At 40.7% G+C, this 20,746-nt stretch overlaps 1 protein-coding gene across 2 annotated transcripts in view; it reads right to left on the reverse strand.

The window, feature by feature from the left end:
- PRKCQ (protein kinase C theta) overlaps window positions 1-20,746 on the reverse strand; it is a 217,588-nt gene that overhangs the window by 17,463 nt on the left and 179,379 nt on the right. For both annotated transcript variants that reach the window (XM_030321044.1, XM_030321045.1), the window contains exons 14-15: window positions 19,933-19,995; window positions 5,643-5,781 (exon numbers count right to left, since the gene is read on the reverse strand). In XM_030321044.1, the coding sequence (XP_030176904.1) occupies window positions 5,643-5,781; window positions 19,933-19,995 (202 nt within the window). The remainder of the gene's footprint in view (window positions 1-5,642; window positions 5,782-19,932; window positions 19,996-20,746) is intronic.

A 20,746-nucleotide genomic window follows, 5' to 3' on the forward strand; every position in this document is an offset into this window, starting at 1 on the left:
ACTGCTCATGGAGAATGTATAGTAAGAAGACAGCATGGTGGAAGGTAAGAGACAGAAGATGCAGAGAGAGAAGTCAGTCGCTAACACTAAATTCTGGAAGATGCAGAAGCAGACAGGAAAGTCAAAGGCCATAATTTCTGGTTGACCAGTGGCCAGTCTTGCATTTAAACAAGGTTCAGTCAGACATAGGGTATCAGAATGGATAAAAAAAACAAGACCCATCTATTTGCTGTCTACAAGAGACTCATTTTAGACCTGAGGACACCTTCAGATTCAAAGTGAGGGGATGGAGAACTATTTATCATGCTACTGGAAGCCAAAAGAAAGCTGGCGTAGCCATACTTATATCAGACAAACTAGACTTTAAATTAAAGGCTGTAACGAGATGAAGAAGGGCATTATATAATAATTACAGGGTCTATCCATCAGGAAGAGCTAACAATTATAAATGTCTATGCGCCGAATACGGGAGTCCCCAAATATATAAAACAATTACTCACAAACATAAGCAACCTTATTGATAAGAATGTGGTAATTGCAGGGGACTTTAATACTCCACTTACAACAATGGATACATCATCTAGACACACAGTCAATAAAGAAACAAGGGCCCTGAATGATACATTGGATCAGATGGACTTGACAGATATATTTAGAACTCTGCATCTCAAAGCAACAGAATATACTTTCTTCTCGAGTGCACATGGAACGTTCTCCAAGATAGATCACATACTGGGTCACAAAACAGCCCTTCATAAGTATACAAGGATTGAGATCATACCATGCATACTTTCAGACCACAATGCTATGAAGCTTGAAATCAACCACAGGAAAACATCCGGAAAACCTCCAAAAGCATGGAGGTTAAAGAACACCCTACTAAACAATGAATGGGTCAACCAGGAAATTAGACAAGAAATTAAAAAATATGGAAACAAACGAAAATGAAAATACAACAATCCAAATGCTTCGGGATGCAGCGAAGGCAGTCCTGAGAGGAAAATACATTGCAACCCAGGCCTATCTCAAGAAACAAGAAAAATCCCAAATACAAAATCTAACAGCACACCTAAAGGAAATAGAAGCAGAACAGCAAAGACAGCCTAAACCCAACAGAAGAAGAGAAATAATAAAGATCAGACCAGAAATAAACAATATAGAATCTAAAAAAACTGTAGAGCAGATCAATGAAACCAAGAGTTGGTTTTTTGAAAAACTAAACAAAATTGATAAACCTCTAGCCAGGCTTCTCAAAAAGAAAAGGGAGATGACCCAAATAGATAAAATCATGAATGAAAATGGAATTATTACAACCAATCTCTCAGAGATACAAGCAATTATCAGGGAATACTATGAAAAATTATATGGCAACAAACTGGACAACCTGGAAGAAATGGACAAATTCCTAAACACCCACACGCTTCCAAAACTCAATCGGGAGGAAATCGAAAGCTTGAACAGACCCATAACCAGCGAAGAAATTGAATCGGTTATCAAAAACCTCCCAACAAATAAGAGTCCAGGACCAGATGACTTCCCAGGGGAGTTCTACCAGACATTTAAAGCAGAGAATATACCTATCCTTCTCAAGCTATTCCAAAAAATAGAAAGGGAAGGAAAACTTCCAGACTCATTCTATGAAGCCAGTATTACTTTGATTCCTAAACCAGAGAGAGACCCAGTAAAAAAAAGAGTACAGGCCAATATCCCCGATGAATATGGATGCAAAAATTCTCAATAAGATACTAGCAAATCGAATTCAACAGCATATAAAAAGAATTATTCACCATGATCAAGTGGGATTCATTCCTTGGATGCAGGGCTGGTTCAACATTTGCAAATCAATCAACATGATACATCACATTAATAAAAGAAAAGATAAGAACCATATGATCCTGTCAATCGATGCAGAAAAGGCATTTGACAAAATTCAGCAACCTTTCTTAATAAAAACCCTCGAGAAAGTCGGGATAGAAGGAACATACTTAAACATCATAAAAGCCATTTATGAAAAGCCCACAGCTAACATCATCCTCAATGGGGAAAAACTGAGAGCTTTTTCCCTGAGATCAGGAACACGACAGGGATGTTCACTCTCACCACTGTTGTTTAACATAGTGTTGGAAGTTCTAGCTTCAGCAATCAGACAACAAAAGGAAATCAAAGGCATCAAAATTGGCAAAGATGAAGTTAAGCTTTCACTTTTTGCAGATGACATATTATACATGGAAAATCCGATAGACTCCACCAGAAGTCTGCTAGAACTGATACATGAATTTAGCAAAGTTGCAGGATACAAAATCAGTGTACAGAAATCAGTTGCATTCTTATACACTAATAATGAAGCAACAGAAAGACAAATAAAGAAACTGATCCCATTCACAATTGCACCAAGAAGCATAAAATACCTAGGGATAAATCTAACCAAAGATGTAAAAGATCTGTATGCTGAAAACTATAGAAAGCTTATGAAGGAAATTGAAGAAGATATAAAGAAATGGAAAAACATTCCATGCTCGTGGATTGGAAGAATAAATGTTGTCAAAATGTCAATACTACCCAAAGCTATCTACACGTTCAATGCAATCCCAATCAAAATTGCACCGGCATTCCTCTCGAAGCTAGAACAAGCAATCCTAAAATTCATATGGAACCACAAAAGGCCCCGAGTACCCAAAGTAATTTTGAAGAAGACCAAATCAGGAGGCATCATAATCCCAGACTTTAGCCTCTACTACAAAGCTGTCATCATCAAGACAGCATGGTATTGGCCCAAAAACAGACACATAGACCAATGGAATAGAATAGGAACCCCAGAACTAGACCCACAAACGTATGGCCAACTCATCTTTGACAAAGCAGGAAAGAACATCCAATGGAAAAAAGACAGCCTCTTTAACAAATGGTGCTGGGAGAACTGGACAGCAACATGCAGAAGGTTGAAACTAGACCACTTTCTCACACCATTCACAAAAATAAACTCAAAATGGATAAAGGACCTGAATGTGAGACAGGAAACCATCAAAACCCTAGAGGAGAAAGCAGGAAAAGACCTCTCTGACCTCAGTCGTAGCAATTTCTTACTTGACACATCCCCAAAGGCAAGGGAATTAAAAGCAAAAATGAATTACTGGGACCTTATGAAGGTAAAAAGCTTCTGCACAGCAAAGGAAACAACCAACAAAAGTAAAAGGCAACCAACGGGATGGGAAAAGATATTTGCAAATGACATATAGGACAAAGGGCTAGTATCCAAAATCTATAAAGAGCTCCCCAAACTCCACACAGGAAAAACAAATAACCCAGTGAAGAAATAGGCAGAAAACATGAATAGACACTTCTCTAAAGAAGACCTCTGGATGGCCAACAGACACATGAAAAGTTGCTCAACGTTGCTCCTCATCAGGGAAATACAAATCAAAACCACACTCGGATATCACCCCACGCCAGTCAGAGTGGCCAAAATGAACATATCAGGAGACTATAGATGCTGGAGAGGATGTGGAGAAACGGGAACCCTCTTGCACTGTTGGTGGGAATGCAAATTGGTGCAGCCACTCTGGAAAACAGTGTGGAGGTTCCTCAAAAAATTAAAAATAGACCTACCCTATGACCCAGCAGTAGCACTGCTAGGAATTTACCCAAGGGATACAAGAGTACTGATGCATAGGGGCACTTGTACCCCCAATGTTTATAGCAGCACTCTCAACAATAGCCAAATGATGGAAAGAGCCTAAATGTCCATCAACTGATGAATGGATAAAGAAATTGTGGTTTATATACACAATGGAGTGCTACGTGGCAATGAGAAAGAATGAAATCTGGCCCTTTGTAGCAACGTGGATGGAACTGGAGAGTGTGATGCTAAGTGAAATAAGCCAATCAGAGAAAGACAGATACCATATGTTTTCACTCTTATGTGGATCCTGAGAAACTTAACAGGAACCCGTGGGGGAGGGGAAGGAAAAAAAAAGAGGTTAGAGTGGGAGAGAGCCAAAGCATAAGAGACTCTTAAAAACTGAGAACAAACTGAAGGTTGATGGGTGGTGGGAAGGAGGGGAGGGTGGGTGATGGCTATTGAGGAGGGCACCTTTTGGGATGAGCACTGGGTGTTGTATGGAAACCAATTTGACAATAAATTTCATATATTGAAAAAAAAAACAAGGTTCAGTCAAAATTAAATACCAAATAAGCACAGGACAAAGCCATATATTTCTTAAACTCAGGGCACCACAATTACGCTCTTGATGACAGACGTGCTAATTTTTGACACGGGAAATCAGAAGTCCATCCCTATCAAACCACCATCCCCCTTTATGAATTTATTAATAGTCATTCATTCATTCTTCCCACCTGAGGGGAAGTTGTATTAGCAACTTAATGCACCAATCCCTGTGCTCAGTCATTGGATATAAAAGTGAATAAGAATCTACGAGAAGTGAATCTACACATGAGATCACATGGCACAGAACTGGACACACATTGTACCAATATCCATTCCCTGATTTTGGTGTCGTGCCATAATTATAGGAGATGTAGCCACTGGGGGAAATGGGTGGAGGATATATATCGGTGACACTTCTGTACTATTTTTGCAACTTCTTGTGAATCTATAATGATTTCAAACTAGTACAGAGATTTTATTTTAATTTTTAAAAAATTTTTAATGTTTATTTTTGAGAGAGAGCACAAGTAGGGGAGGGGCAGAGGGAGAGGGAGACACAGAATCTGAAGCAGGCTCCAGGCTTCGAGCTGTCAGCACAGAGCCCGACACGGGGCTCAAACCCGGAGATGGTGAGATCATGACCTGAGCCAAAGTCAGACACTTAAGTGAGCCATCCAGGTGCCCCATAGTACAGAGATTTAAAAAAGTGGATAGCTTGACTTTAGAGCAATTATCCACTGGTGCATGGAGATTGAGATAAAAAGCAATGAAGAAGGTCCAGGTGTTAAGGGGGTGTCCAATCTCCCTCAGGTGGGCAGCTGGGGAGGACTCCATAACAAGGGGGGCACATGGGTAGAGTAGGAATGATGAATGCCTTCTGAGCAAATGCCATTCTTCTAAGGGCTCAGAATATGATCACTATACCTCTCTCTCTCTTTTTTTTTTTTTTTAACTTCCATAGGCTCACCCATTTTAGACTTACAATAACATGGGACATAAATATCTCATTTGACAGAAGAGGGGTTGCAGGTCAGTAGACTCTAGTAATCTCTCCAAGGTCACACAATGGCAGCTTGGAAACCACAGTTCTGGTTTTTCTGGTCCCAAGATGAAACCACTTGACTTATTCAAGTGGATACTTTTGAGCCTGTTCAGTGTCCACCTGGTTCTTCCCCATCATTTCCTCTGTTTGGTCTGAGTGGAGTGAATACAGTTTGAGTCTGTGGTGGGGAGGAGTCCTAGCTGAGGAGGACATGTTGAATGGGAGACCACCCCCTGCCCCTCTGCCATTCAATAATAACACAGTCCCCGTGTGCGGCTGCATTCATGAAATACTAAGAAAAACAGATACAAATACTGAAGCACACTACTTTAACTCTTCTGATTTTTTGGGACAGGAAGAAGCAGTGGCACTTGGCCAGGGATGTGCAGAGCTGGGCAGGCGCCCACGCACTCCCTTCCCACAGCACATCCGTACCTCCGGGGCAATGTAGTCCGGGGTCCCGCAGAACGTGTTTGTCTTGGCATCTCCTAACATGTTCTCCTTGCACATTCCAAAGTCTGCTATTTTGATGTGTCCATCTTTGTCTAACAGGATATTATCAAGCTTCAGATCTCTGGAAAACACAAGCAAAGCAACATCTCACAGTGATACATACATTTTTTGTTAAAATAGAATTGCCACGTGAGGGGCGGTCACTTGTCACATCACAGCCTGAGGTCATCAGGGGAACATGCTTGCTGGTCCTCCTCTCCCTTTCAGCCCTGTTCTTCAGTCTCCAGCTCTGCCCATGGGCTCACTGCTGTCTCCTAGGTCTTTCCTCCTTGACAAGCATCTCGTGCTCTGGGACTTCACCAATAGTCCTTCTCGGCCCAGGCCAGTCTTCTTGGGCCTGGCTCTGACAGACTTTGGTCCCCCCACCCATGCCCAGTAAAGCACTTGGTGCATCTCTGGAGCTATGTGTGGATGGCTGCATGGGTGGTGGAATGGATAATGTAATGGGTAGGTGATGGGGAGTCTCTCCAGGGTAGCATCCTTCAGTTTTAAGGGGCCTTCGAGAAACAATATTGGGATATAAAGGACAGCTAGTTGTGAAATAAATGTCTTTAGGGGTTCGTAGTTGGGAATGTGCCATAAGGTGGTATTTAATACCACACAACGCATACACCTGCCTGCTTGTGTACAAGATAGCAGTAGAGAGAGCATTGACTCTTCAAGGGAATTATTGGTTGCTGCTGATTCCTCTGTCTGATTTACCAAGGGGTGCAGTTCAGTATGATCACAAAGGTAAGATACAGACCTGAGGCTCTTTATCCGAGTGCCTTACTTTCATGACGAGGGAACAAAGGCCTGAAAAACTCACTTCATGCGATTTTCCAAGTATACCTGTTTCTTCATGGATAAATTATACTGCATCTAATTCCAAGACTAATGGAAGAAGGCTTCCCTTGACTAAGAATAATTCTAGAACTAGAACCCATCTGATGCCAGAAACCATGTCAATAAATTCCTCTTTTCTTGGAGAACCAATATCCTTGTAAAGTACCCTTCCATTTTTAGGGTAATGTGGCTGATAAGATTAAAAAAAAAAAAAAGCCAAATTGTGATTTGCCTCCTTGTGATTATACATAGAACACTTTATATGCTTACCCATGATAACTCTGAGTATTTGAAAAGTGACCTCAACTTTTGTCTTGTTTTTCCTTCACTGAGTTAAGTCCTCCAGATGTATAAATGTGTTGGTGCAGATGTCAGGGGTACTGCTGGCTTCTGTCATGACCCCCTTGTCCATCCCCGCTATGGCCCAGCCACTGCCCTGTTAGGTTCTGATACTTGGTCACAGTAGCGGGTAACCGTGAACTTAGTATAAACTAAAACCTCCAGGTATCTTTTCTTTTCCTATACAAATTGCCATCATACCCATTTCTTCTCATTCTGTACCTGTGAAATTGATGTTTTTAAAGATCATCCAAGTGTGGGGTGCCTGGGTGGCTCAGTGGGTTAAGCATCTGACTCTTGGTTTCGGCTCAGGTCACAATCTCACAGTTCATGAGTTCGAGTCCCATGTTGGGTTCTGTGCTGACAGTACATAGCCTGCTTGGGATTCTCTCTCTCCCCCTCGCTCTCTGCCTCTCCCTCTCTCACTCTCTCTGTCTCTTTCTCAAAATTAAACTTTAAAAAGATCATCCACATGCTAACATTTGACATCAATGACTTAATTTTTTTTCTAGTTTGTTATAGAAGACCCAGTTTTCTTTTTCTTTATGTCCTCTGCCCACGAATTTCTGAACTTTCTGAAACCGACTTCTAGGATGTGTGGTTGGTGATGGCCACCATGGTCTTCCTTCTTAGCGAAGGCGACTTGGGAGAGAATAGGAACAGCTATTGTGCTTACTCTTCACTTCCTGTTAGAGAATTGGCTTAAAATTCCCTTCTCAAAGACTCTGCTCCCAAAGGGCCTTGCAAATAGCCCTGTCTCCTTCAGTTCAGGTGACTGGACTCAACTGGATGATTCAGGTTTTTGGGGAGGTTGGGATTGTGGGAAGGCGGCCCTAATCTGTCTCGGTGGGTGACCGCTAATCAGGACTGCTGACGGATGTCCTCTAGCATGGCCTTAGTAAAGGAGAAAGCTGAAGGGGCTTGGCCAAGAGGAGAGACAGAGGCTATGTAAATCCAAAGAGACACAGTGATGAGAGAGAGGTACCTTTGGGCTCCGATGGGTCTGCCTTCTTAGTTCCAGTTTCTCAAGGAGGCTGAGATTTCGCTTAAGCCAAACTGTGGGTGATCTTTTATTGCTTGTCATCAATATTCATATCAGCCTAAAGTTCCCATCATGATTTGCTCTGCCTCTTGCTAAACTGAGGCTCAGGAGGGTAGAAATGTGTATTGTGTGCTATACTGTGACAGCCTTGGCAGGAGGTGAGCATGTAAAGAGCATTCAATAAATGTTTGCTGAAGGAACCATCACCCACCAGGGACTGGCTCACCCACCAGGCATTATCCGTTGCAATTAACTCCTGAGGAACTGTTCCCTTCCATTGCTCTCTCCACCTTCTGCTGGAGCAAAGCAGCCAGAGTGAGTGAGCATGGGCTGCAGCTGTGTTTTGGTGGAGTGACACTATTAGCAGATGTCCCCAGAATTGACCTCTTCCATCTGGGCCAGCTTGGTTCATAATCTCCATGACCAGGGCATCATAGACCGTTCCTGTCTGACTGGGTGGCCAGGGTATCTCCAGGACATGTGAATATGTATCTCATGTTCCTATCCATGTCGGTTCTGCTTCTCTCTCCTAACTCAAATGCTGTCATAACTTTCATTATCAGGATGAATATGTCTAACATGTCTGTCTTTCCTTAGGTCTTCTGCCTTGCTGTTCGTTATTTTAATGAAGTACACTTTCACTGTGACTTACGAATTCCAATAAATCCAGGTCTGGATCATATTTTACTCCTAATGCTTACAGTTGCAGATTCATTTTCTAATCCACACTCTATGCAATATTGGTATCATTTTGGGTTTCTGCTACATGAAACCTATTTGCATCATTTATAGCCACATACACATGTTCCTAGAACTTTGGCTGAAGGATGGTTTGGGGGTCATCACTAGGGAACCAGACATCTAGCTGCAGTGCTATATGCAAATTCTAAGGATGATGAAGATTGTATGTAATACTTGCATTGGATTTTCTTGCTCTCACATGCACTTCACCATCTGATTCTCATAGCAGCCCTTTGATATGGAATTACTATCTTTACTCATATTTTTCTGATTGAAAGAACAGGCTCTTAAAGGTTACACAATTTATCCTAGCTCACGGGTGGGGTAAACCAACTTGGTTTGGATGCAAACCAAGGCCTTCTCTCCTACATCCTCATAAACCAAGCTGACCCAGTCTTTCTCATCGAATTGGTCCTGCTGAGAGCCAGAGTCTTCAGTGACTCAGGGTGAATTTTAATCAGTCCTAAAAATAAGTGTTCTCTGAGCCTCAGGCTAGGAAAATGAGCATCATGTTTGATTTTCATTCCACCCTCTAAGGTGAACCAAGTGTTAGGGGTTGGGAGAGAAAAGGTCATTGATGCTTTGAGAGATTAAGTCAGAATGGGAAAAGTCTAAAAGTCGTCCACGCAGAGCCAGACCTCCATGAGGGTAAGGAGTGGAGGCAGAGGAGGGATAACTGCACCTGCCACAGAATCCAATGGCCAGAGTGTTCACAGGTATGTCAGCTAATTACTCCTCACATACACCTTATAGGATACCAGGGCACCCAGAAAGGAACTTTGGAGTCCAGATCAGCTGGCGTGGCTCTGGTAAGCACCCGTGTGCCCCAGGGGCAGCGCGTCAGGTATAATAGAATTCAGTGGAAGCCTTTCATTCAGTTGTGTGGTCAACATAAGCAAAGCTTTTCCATTTGCAAGAGGCAGAGGGTGGGTGTCAGAAGAACTGTATTTCAAATCCCAGCTTTATTGCTAAGTTGCTCAGCCAAGCTACATCCCCTCTGAGCCTCCAGTGGCTTATCTGTAAAAGGGGTACAGTGGTGCCTGCCTTCTTTATCCCATAGGACCTTTGTTAGCATAGAATGAGGTAACCCATGTGAAAGCATTTGTAAATGGCTTCAAAAACATGGGTTGGGCCAGTGCTGTCACTGCTCAGCTATCCTCATATAGCCTTTCAGTTCTAATAGTTGTAAGATCAGAGATTCTAGATTCTTCTCTTTCCATGTCTGGGTATTTTCCAGCTGCTTGTTTTTTAGATTTAACCCAAACCAGGGCTGAGGCATCTTTTAAGATGTCACTACTTTTATAACACCAGCAGGTGGTAAATGATGTTGGCACCTGTTTCTCTACATCGCTTGGCCTCATTTCTTGTGGCTGCTTAGCAAAAGCCTTTCCAATAAGGCTGGACCCATTTGTCTAATGTTTACTCCTTGACCTTCTGCTTCTGTGCCTTTTCTGGAATCACTTCTTCCATTTGCAAAGGCTTTCTCCTCCTCTAAAAAAAAAAAACAAAACTCTTTCTGATAGGAATTTATTTTTTTGGCAAACCCTCTCCCACTTCTGAGGCTACCATTTTCTTTCCTATTGACACCTTTAATTAGAATCTTACTCACTGGGACTGTTTTTGTTAGAGTGTGGTGCCTATGTCTTGTCATGCACTTCTACTTGATCTCCAAAAAAATACACAATAAAAACTCAGAAAGTGTCGTCATTAGGTACCCAGGAATTGGGACTTTGGTAGCTTTTGTGTACACAGCAATGCTTAATGAAGAACCGTACATTCAGGGGTCAGTCTGTCTACATCACCAGCTGTGGAGCATTGAATGGTGGCCCCCAAAAGATAAGTTCATATTCTAACCACTAGAACCTTGTGGATGAGACCTTCTTTGGGAGAAGGGTCTTTGTAGATGTAACTAAATTAAGGATCTTGGAATGAGATCATCCTGGATTTTCCAGGGGGTCAAGTGTCTTCCTAAGAGGCATACAGGGAAGACAAAAGAGGTGCACGGAGAAGAAAAGGTCATGTGAACACAGAGGCAGACAGGAGGGATGCCCCCCAAAGCCAAGGAGCACCTGGAGCTATGAGATGCTGGAAGGGGCAAGGAAGCATTCTGCTTGAGAGCCTTGGGAAGTAGGCTAACCCTGCTGGCACCTTGACTTTGGACCTCTGACCCCTGAACTATGAGAGAATAAACTCCTGTTGGTTTAAGCCATCAAGTTTGTGGTAATTTCTATGGTATATGTATGTGTGTATATATATATATATACATATATCTATATATATCTATATACATACATACACACACATATATATATATATACACGTATGTGTGTGTGTGTGTGTGTGTGTGTATATATATATATATATATATATATATATAAATTTTGTGTGTGTGTGTGAACAAACCCAGAAATCATAATCCCAAGTGGTTAGAAGAAGGAAATTAATAGAATCCCCTCATTAATTCGGTTGCCAAATGGACAGTTCAGGTCAGTAAAGTTGCAAATGGGGAGTTGAATGGTTTTTAATGCAAGACAGTCCCATTCTCCAGTAATTACTAGATGACTTCTCCTTAGCTTGAATTATTTGATGGTGTCTTTCAAGGATTCTCGAGAACTTCAGCAAATACACTACTAAATAAACCCAATATTCTTTCTTATTGGTGCATAAAAGGCCATAGAAACCATGATTTCCCATTAAGGGATGTAGTAAGAGCCCTCTACTGGGTACAATTTGTGATATTAAAGACCATTAAGGACCCTGTTGGTCCTTTCTGTTCTGTCAACTAACAAGACGAAATGCTAGAAAAAAAAGCATTGTGCTATGGAGAGACAGACTATACTGGGGCATGTGGGCTTTTCTCTCACGAGGTTCCTTTGAGCTCTAATCTCTCTCCCTCTCCCTCCTCTCCCTCCTCTCCCTCCTCTCCCTCCTCTCCCTCCTCTCCCTCCTCTCCCTCCTCTCCCTCCTCTCCCTCCTCTCCCTCCTCTCCCTCCTCTCCCTCCTCTCCCTCCTCTCCCTCCTCTCCCTCCTCTCCCTCCTCTCCCTCCTCTCCCTCCTCTCCCTCCTCTCCCTCCTCTCCCTCCTCTCCCTCTCCCACAAATCTTTTTTCTCCCTTCAATCCATCCATCCTGCACAAGCTACTGAGTTCCCCAGTGATATGTATTTTATATATATTGCAGGCATTACAGATAACAGAAAAAACAAACCATAGATTCTGATCAGGGTTTTCAATGTTCTGATGGGTATTTTTCATTTTCTTGGAGATTAAGGAATTGTATAAAACAGTTGTTTAATACATTATTTTGTAGATGGACACCCCCCACCCCAAAGCCCATTGTATCCAAAGGTTGCCAAAGAGACTGCTTAAGATGACTTCCAAGCCTTCCCTAAAGTTGTGTTCTGTGGCTCTAATTATGGCAACTTTCCCTTGACTGTGCCCTCTGGGAATGGAGAGGTTTCCCGAAGTGAATTTTCAGCCAACCCTGTAAGCTGCTCAGTATTGACCATCTCTGATGGGATGCTTCTGGCCTGCATTATACACAGTTTGCTGTCGTCAACACTCAGTGTGGGACACCATTTAACCTTTCTTTTAATATTGTATTCAGGTGTACAACACGGTGATTCAACAATTACATACTTTATGCTGTGCTCTCCACAGCGTAGTCACGACCTGTCACATACAACACTATCACGATATTATTCCCTGTGCTGTACTTTTCATCCCCATGACTTATTTACTTTACAACTGGAAGTTTGTACCTCTTACTCTCTATTTCTCCTGCCCTTTCACCGTCCTATCCTCTGGCAACGAGCAGTCTGTTCTCAGTATTTAAGAATCTGCTTCTGTGTATGAGTCTTTTCTGTTTTGTTTTTTAGATTCCACATATAAGTGAAATCGTATGCTATTCGTCTTTTTATGTCTGACTTCACTTAGTGTAATACCCTCTGGATCCATTCATGTTGTGAATGGCAAGATTTCATTCTTTTTTATGGCTGAGTAATAATTACATTGTGTGTGTGTGTGTGTGTGTGTGTATGTGTGTGTATACACATATGTATATGTATATATATATATATATATATATATATATATATATATATATATATGCACCACACCTTTTGTATCCATTCATCTTTTGATGGACACCTGGGTTGCTTCCATAGCTTGACTACTGTGAATAATGCTGCAATAAACATATTAATGCATATGACTTCTCAAGTTAGTGCCTTTGTTTTCTTTGGGTAAATACTAAAGTGGTAATACTGGGTGATAGGGTATTTATATTTTTAATTATTTTAGGAACTTTCCTACTGTTTTCCATAGTGGCTGCGTCAATTTACATTCCCACCAACAGTGAATAAGGGTTCCCTTTTATTCATATCCTTGCCTACGCTTGTTATGTCTTGTCTTTTTGATTCTAGCCATTCTGACAGGTGTGAGGTGATATTTCATTGTGGTTTAGATTTATGTTTCCCTGATGATTAGTGGCGCTGAGCACCATTTTGTGTGTCTCCCGGCCATGTGTTCTTTGTAAAAATGCATATTCATGTCCTCTATGCATTTTTAATCAGACTATATGTTTGGTGTTGTATGAGTTCTTTATGTATTTTGGATAGTAACCCCTTATTGCATATATTATTTGTAAATATCTTCTTCCATTCTGTAATCCATTCTGATGAAAGAAATTGAAGACAACACAAAAAGTTTTTGTTTGGTTTGGTATGGTTTCCTCGCTGTGAAAAAGCTTCTTAGTTTGATATAGTCCCAAAAGTTTCTTTTACTTTTATTTCCCCTGCCTTTGGAGTCAGATCTAAAAAACATCATTAAGACTGGGGTCAGTGAGCCTTATTACTTCCTATATTTTTGTCTAGGAGACTTACAGTTTCTGGTATTAAATTCAAGTATGTAATCCATTTTTTAGTTTATTTTTGTGTATGGTGTAAGAAAGTGGTCCAATTTCATTCTTTTGCATGTAGCTATTTATCCTAACACCAGTTATTGAAGAGACTGTCCTATGTTCTTGCTTTCTTTGTCATAGGTTAATTGGCCATACATACATGGGCTTATTTCTGTGCTCTCTATCCTACTCCACTGATCTGTGTGTCTGCTTTTGTGCTAATGCCATACTGTTTTGATTATTATAGCTTTGTAGTAGAGTTTGAAATCAGGAAACTTGATATATCCAACTTTGTTTTTCTTTCTCAAGAATGTTTTGGCCAGTCGGGGTCTTTTGTGGTTCCATACAGATTTTGGAATTTTTTGTTCTAGTTTGGTGAAAAATGTCATTGGAATTTTGATAGGGATTGCACCAAATCTACAGATCTTTGTGTAATATGGACATTTTAACAGTGTTCTTCCAAAACATGAGTATCAAATATCTTTCCTTTTATTTGTGTTGTCTTCAATTTTTCATCAGTATGTTAGTTTTCAGTGTACATGTCTTTCACACCCTTAGCTAAGTTTTTTCCTAAGTATTTTATTCTTTTTGATGTGATTGCAGATGGGATTGTTTTCTTGGTTTCTCTGATAGTTTAGTATACAGAAATGCAGCAGATTCTGTATATTTTGTATCCTGCAACTTTACTGAATTTATACTTATTCTAATAGGTTTTTTTTTTCTAAAGTCTTCAAGGTTTTCTATATATAGTATGTCAGGTACAAAGAATGACCATTTTAATTATTTCTTACCAATATGGATGTCTTTTTGTTTTGCCTGATTGCTATGGCTGGGACTGCCAGTACTATGTTGCATAAAAGTGGCATGAGTGGACATCATGTCCTGTCCCTGATTTCCAAAGGAAGGCTCTCAGTTTTTCACCATTAAGTATGATGTTAGCTGTGAGTTTGCCATATATGGCCTCTATTATACTGATGTGTGTTCCCTCTAAATCCACGTTGAGAGTTTTTATCATGAAGGGCTACTGAATTTACTCAAATGCTTTTGCTACATTTATTGAGATGATAGAATTTAAAAACAATTTTTTTAACTTTTATTCATTTTTGAGAGACAGAGCACAAGCGGGGGAGGGGCAGAGAGAGGGAGACACAGAATCCGAAGCAGGCTCCAGGCTCTGAGCTGTCAGCACAGAGCCCGAAGCAGGGCTTGAACCCATGAGACATGAGATCATGACCTGAGTTGAAGTCGGATGTGTAACCAACTGAGCCACCCACCTGCCCCAAGATGATAGGATTTTTATTTTTCATTTTGTTAATGTGGAGTATCACATTGATGAGCGGCTATTTAGCTATTCTTGTGTCCTTGGAATAAATCCTACTTGATCATGGTGAATGATCCTTTTAATGCATTGTCAAAATTGATTTGCTAATAATTAGTTGAGGACTTTTGATCTATGTTCATCAGGGATATTGGCCTATAATTTTTTCTTCTTGTAGTCTTTGTCTGGTTTTGGAATCAGGATAATGCTGGCCACATAGAATGGATTTGGAAGCATTCCTTCTTGTTCATTCTTTTGGAATAGCTTGAGAATGATAGTATTAACTCTTCTTTAAATGGGTTAAACCCAGGGGCGCCTGGGTGGCTCAGTCGGTTAAGCGTCCGACGTAAGTTCAGGTTATGATCTCACAGTTCATGAGTTTGAGCCCAGCATCGGGCTCTGTGCTGGGAGCTTGGAGCCTGGAGCCTGCTTTGGACTCTGCGTCTCCCTCTCTCTCTGCCCGTCCCTGCTCATACTGTCTCTCTCTCAAAAATATATAAACGGTAAAAAAATTTAAAAGTAAATGGGTTAAACCCTTCTTTAAATGTTTGGTAGAATTTACGTTTGAAGTCCTCTGGTTCTGCACTTTTGTTTGTTGGGTGTTTTTAGATTAGTGATTCAATTTTGTTACTAGTAATCAGTTCAGATTTTCTGTTTCTTCTTGAGTCAGTTTTGGAAGACTGTAAGTTTGTAGGAATTTATCCACTTCTTCTAGGTTGTTCCAATTTGTTGGCATATGATTTTTTTTTTTTAGTAGTCTCTTATAACCTTTATATATTTCTGTGGTGTCAATTGTAACTTCTCTTTCATTTCTGATATTTTTTATTTGGGTCCTCTCCCTCTTTTTTTTTTTTTTTTTGTGATTACTATGCTAAAAGTTTGCCAATTTTGTTTATCTTCTCAAAGATCTGTCTCTTAGTTTCATTGATCTTTTCAATATTTTTTCTTCTCTATTTCATTTACTTTTGCTCCAAACTTTATTATTTCCTTTTTTTCTATAACTTTGGGCTTTGTTTATTCTTCTTTTTCTTGTTCTGTTAGGTTTAAATTCAGATTTTTTTGAGACTTTTCTTTTGTCTTGAAGTAAAAATTATAAATTTTCCCTTAGAACAGTTTCCTGTGTCTCAAAGATTTTTGAGTCACTGTGTTTCCAGTTTCATGTGTCTCCAGGTAATGTGGATTTCCTCTTGATTTCATTTACCTATTTATTTTTTTTGGTAGCATGTTGTTTAGCCTCTGTGTTTGTATTTTATCCAGTTTTTTTTTCTTCTGAGTTCTAGTTTTATACTGCTGTGGTTGGAAAATATGTCTGATATGATTTTGCTATTCTTAAATTTATTGAAACTTGTTTTGTGGCCTAACACATGATCTATCCTGGAAAATGTCCCATATGCACTTGAAAAGAATGTCTTCTGTTTTAGGATGAAATGTTTTGAATAAATCTGTTATGTTCATCTGGTCCAGCGTGTCATTCAAAGTCACTGTTGCTTTGTTGATTTTTCTGTTTAGATGATCTTCCCGTTGCTCTAAGTGGGGTGTTAAAGTCCCCTACTGTAATTGAACTACTGTTAATTTCTCCCTTTATGTCTGTTAATATTTGCTTCATATGTTGTTTCTATGTTGGATGCATATTTACAATTGCTCTTTTGTTGGATCAATCCCTTTATGATTATGCCCTCCTTTGTCTCTTGTTACAGACTTTGTTTGCAAGTTGATTTTGTCTTATATAAATATTGCTACAGTTTATTTTTTTGCTTCCGTTTGCATGGATTATCTTTTCCATTGCTTTACTTTCTGTCTGTGTGTCTTTTATATCTGAAGTGAGTCTCTTGTAGGCAACATATAGTTGGGTCTTCTTTAATCTATTTAGTCATCTGTATCTTTTGACTGGAGCATTTAGTCCATTTACATTTAAAGTAATTATAGATAGGTATGTACTTATCCCTATTTTGTTCATTGTTTTCTGGTTGTTTATGTAGTTCTTCTCTGTTCCTTTCTTCTTCTCTTGCTCTCCTCCCGTGTGATTGATGGCTTTTTAGTGATATGCTTGGATTCTTTTCTCTTTTTTTGTGTGTATCTATTATAGATATATAAATGTGGTTACCATGAAGTTTATATAATACCATCCTGAGTATATAGCAGTCTCTTGTAAGTTCATGGTCACTTAAATTCAACACATTCTAAAAGCATTGCATTCTTAGTCCTCCCCACTCCATGTTTTATATTTGTAATGGTCTGTTTTACATACACTTTTATATTGTGAATCCATTAATTGACTTTACTTTTTAACCTTCATACTAGGTTTACAAGTGATTGATTTACTATATGTTTACTTTTACCAGTGAAGTTTTTTCCTTTCATAATTTTCTTCAAGGCATTTTCTTTTCTGCTTGAAGAAGTCCCTTAACACGTCTTCGTAAGGCTGGTTTGGTGGTGATGAACTCTTAACTTTTGTCTGGGAAACTCTTTATGTCTTCTTCAAATCTGAATGATAACCTTGTTGGGTAGAGTATTCTTGGTTGTAGTTTTCTTCCTTTCAGCACTTTGAATATATCATGCCACTCCCTTCTTACCTTCAAAGCATGTGCCAAAAATCTGCTGATAGCCCTGTGGGGTTTCACTTGTACATAACTGGTTGCTTTTCTCTTGCCTCTTTTAAGATCCTCTTTAATTTCGTACATTTTAATTATTATGTGTTTTGGTGTGGACCTCTTGAATTCATCTTGTTTGGGACTGTCTGTGCTTCCTGAACCTGGTTGTCTGTTCCTTCTCTTTAGCTATTATTTCATCAAATAAGTTTCACTCCTTTGTTTCTCTTCTTTGTCTTCTAATATAAATGTTAGCATACTTGATGTTGTCTCAGAGGTCCTTTAACCTATGCTAACTTTTAAAATTCTCTTTTCTTTTTGCTGTTCAGCTTGGGTGCTTTTTATACCCTATTTTCCAGATGCTGATCTGTTCTTCTACCTCCTCTAATCTGGTAGTAATTCCCTCTAGTGTATTTGACATTTTTGTTTTTGCATTCTTTAGTTGATTTGTTCTTTTCTTGTATTCTGTTTGTTGAAGTCTCACAGGGTTCATCTGCTTTTCTCTGAAGTCCAGTGGGCATCTTTATGACTAGTACTTTGAACTCTTTGTCAGGTAGATTGCCATCTCTATTTTAGTTCTTTTTTGAAGTTTTGTCTTCAATTTGAAGCATATCCTTCTGCCTCCTTATTTTGACTTTTTCTGTTTATTTATATGAATTAGGTGAAAAAGGCACCTCTCCCAGTCTTGAAGGAGTGACTTTGTGTAGGAATGTCCTCTGTATAGACTATATATGCCAGGAAGCTTTGGCTGGCTGGCTGTTATCACATTGGGGTGCTCTATGCAGAGGGCTTCTTGGATGGCTGGTTGGAGCTGAAGCAGGCATAGACCAAGGGATCCTGGGGCATTCTGCACCAGGGCTATCCTGCACCAGGGCTATCCTGGCAGGAAGTGAATATAGGCTGGTGGGTCCTGGGGCAATCCACATCAGTTTGCCTTGGTGGGATGGTTGGAACTAGGGTGGGGAAAGGATAGGGATGTCCTAGAGTACTTTATATTTGTGCTGCCTTGGCTAGATGGCTGGAGTCATAGGGGGTACTGTCTAGGAGAGCCCTGGTGTGTATCATACTGGGGCAGCCTTAGGGAGATGGCTGGAGCTGTGGCAGGCATGGGTGGGGGGCCGCCTTTAGGGGGATGGATGGATCTGGTGTAGGCTGGCATACCGGGGCTCACTGAAGCAGCAGCCTGGCTACAGTGCCTGGACCCTGCTCCTGTCTGCACTATCAAAGTGGAGGGGGAGCTTAAACAATGGCACCCGCCAGCACCTCTGGCATTGAGGAGAGTTCTACCATCTCCCTCACCATTTGGTGGACATTCAGAGTCTAGTTGTCCCTTAAACTACTTTGCCCCCAGAGGGGCAAGTCTGCATGGCCCTCTTCAGTGCCATCCCTCCCCCTGCAGTTGGTAATATTGGGGGTGGGGATCTCATCATTACTGTGCCTCTATCCTTTGTTGAGCACAAACTTTCCAGTTGGCCCTCAGTCCTTCAAGAGGAATTGCTCCTTTATATGTTGGAGTAGATTTGTGTGTCCCTGGGAGGAGGTGCATTTAGGGTTTTCCTATGCTGCCATCTCGGACCCCCTCTTACCACTGAACCTTACTGATGACTCTGGTCCAGTGTTATGAACACTTGCCACAGAAGGGCACATAATCCCACTTTCCCAGAGCCTTTTGATTGACTTGCATCTTCCCTTTATATTGGATTCAACATGACCCTCTCACTTTGCTCACTGGGCCAGCCTCCAGCAGCTTCGCCAGCCTCCTGTCTGGCTCTCTCTTTTTTTTTTTTTTTAATTTTATTTTTCCCCCCTAATCTTCAGTGAGTCAGAAACCAGACAACCAAGCTTTTGGTGATTTCTATGTTAAATAAGAGTCAACTATATTTTGAGCAAAGAAGTAAGGAGATTAAAGTACAATAGCTTTCCTCTGAGAAGGGTGTGAACAGATGGTGTATGATAGAGACATTTTGGATGGACATCCACTCATGAAAGAGAGTATACATGGCTTCCTATGCACTTCTACCGGGTGCAGGCAAGTAGGTTTCCACGGGTGTGTATGAGTGTTCAAGGAAGAGCTCCCCTCTTCCCCCACCCAAGAGAACATTCAACAAGCATTCTAGTTGGCCCAAGCAAAAATCAGGAAAAACGAGCTATGAAAGAGACAGAAAGATAAAGCGATGATTAAGATGCCAAAGGGAAAGCAGGGTAATGGAAGGAGATGAGAAAAGTGGAGGTGAGTGGGGAGAATAACTATATAAGGAAGGACCAGAGTAAAGAGCAAAATGAGAGCAGAACCCTACTTCTTCGGAGATGGGAGTTCCTGACTTGACTGTCCTCACCCCGGCCGTGCAACTTCCTGCCACAAAGCACACTGGCCATTTCACATCACCAGAGCAGAATGATTAAATTAACTGGACAGGGAATCAAGATATCTCTGTATGTGTTTCCAAAGAATAAAATTTACCTGTACACAATTCCTTTGGAATGAAGGAACTGCAGACCCAGAATGATTTCAGCAGCATAGAACCTGAGGGAAGGAAAATCAAAGTTCAGTATGGATGCATTGATGGAACAAAGTAAAATCCCCATTTTAAATAGTGGGTACTCTGTGCAAGTACTGTCTGAGGTGTACCCACACAACTCTGTACACACATAATTTCGTTCAGTCCTAACAAAAGAGAGATGTCCGTTCTATATGTTCAGCCCCAGTCCTCATAGCATGAAACAAAGCTTAACATAGCATGAAACTAACCTTAAGTTAGTCATACCTGCATCTAGTACTTATTCTTCTAAACTATAATGCTCAAACTCTTTTTTTTTCTAATAAAACACACATATACATTAAATGTAATTGTATAAGTATTACAGAAAAATAATTTTCCATTTTATTTTAAACTCTGCTTGGAGCCCTTAGACCTGTGTGCAGGGTCATTCCAAATAGACCCGGCTTGTTTATGGGCAAGAAATGCAGCCCGAGAGGCAGAGGAAGGCAGATGGAAGATGGGAGTGGGATATGCTCTCCATTTGCAGTGATGACAGACACCTGGGAGGCATTGAGGGCACGACAGACAGCATGTGTCTGATGGCGTTCATGCCTTCCAGAGGTAGTGAGGAAGGTGGGCGGAGAGAATCCGTTAGCACGAAAACTGCCTGATGATTTCTCTGCTGCGGAAATCCCATAAAATTCTCTCTGGGCACGTTGCTGATGGTTCCTGGAGGTGATGAGCTTAGTGGTGTGCGAGCCACTGGCTTTGACAAAAAGCCATTTCAGCCAGAGT

Source organism: Lynx canadensis, chromosome B4 (genome assembly GCF_007474595.2).
Source record: "Lynx canadensis isolate LIC74 chromosome B4, mLynCan4.pri.v2, whole genome shotgun sequence".
Classification (NCBI taxonomy): domain Eukaryota; kingdom Metazoa; phylum Chordata; class Mammalia; order Carnivora; family Felidae; genus Lynx; species Lynx canadensis.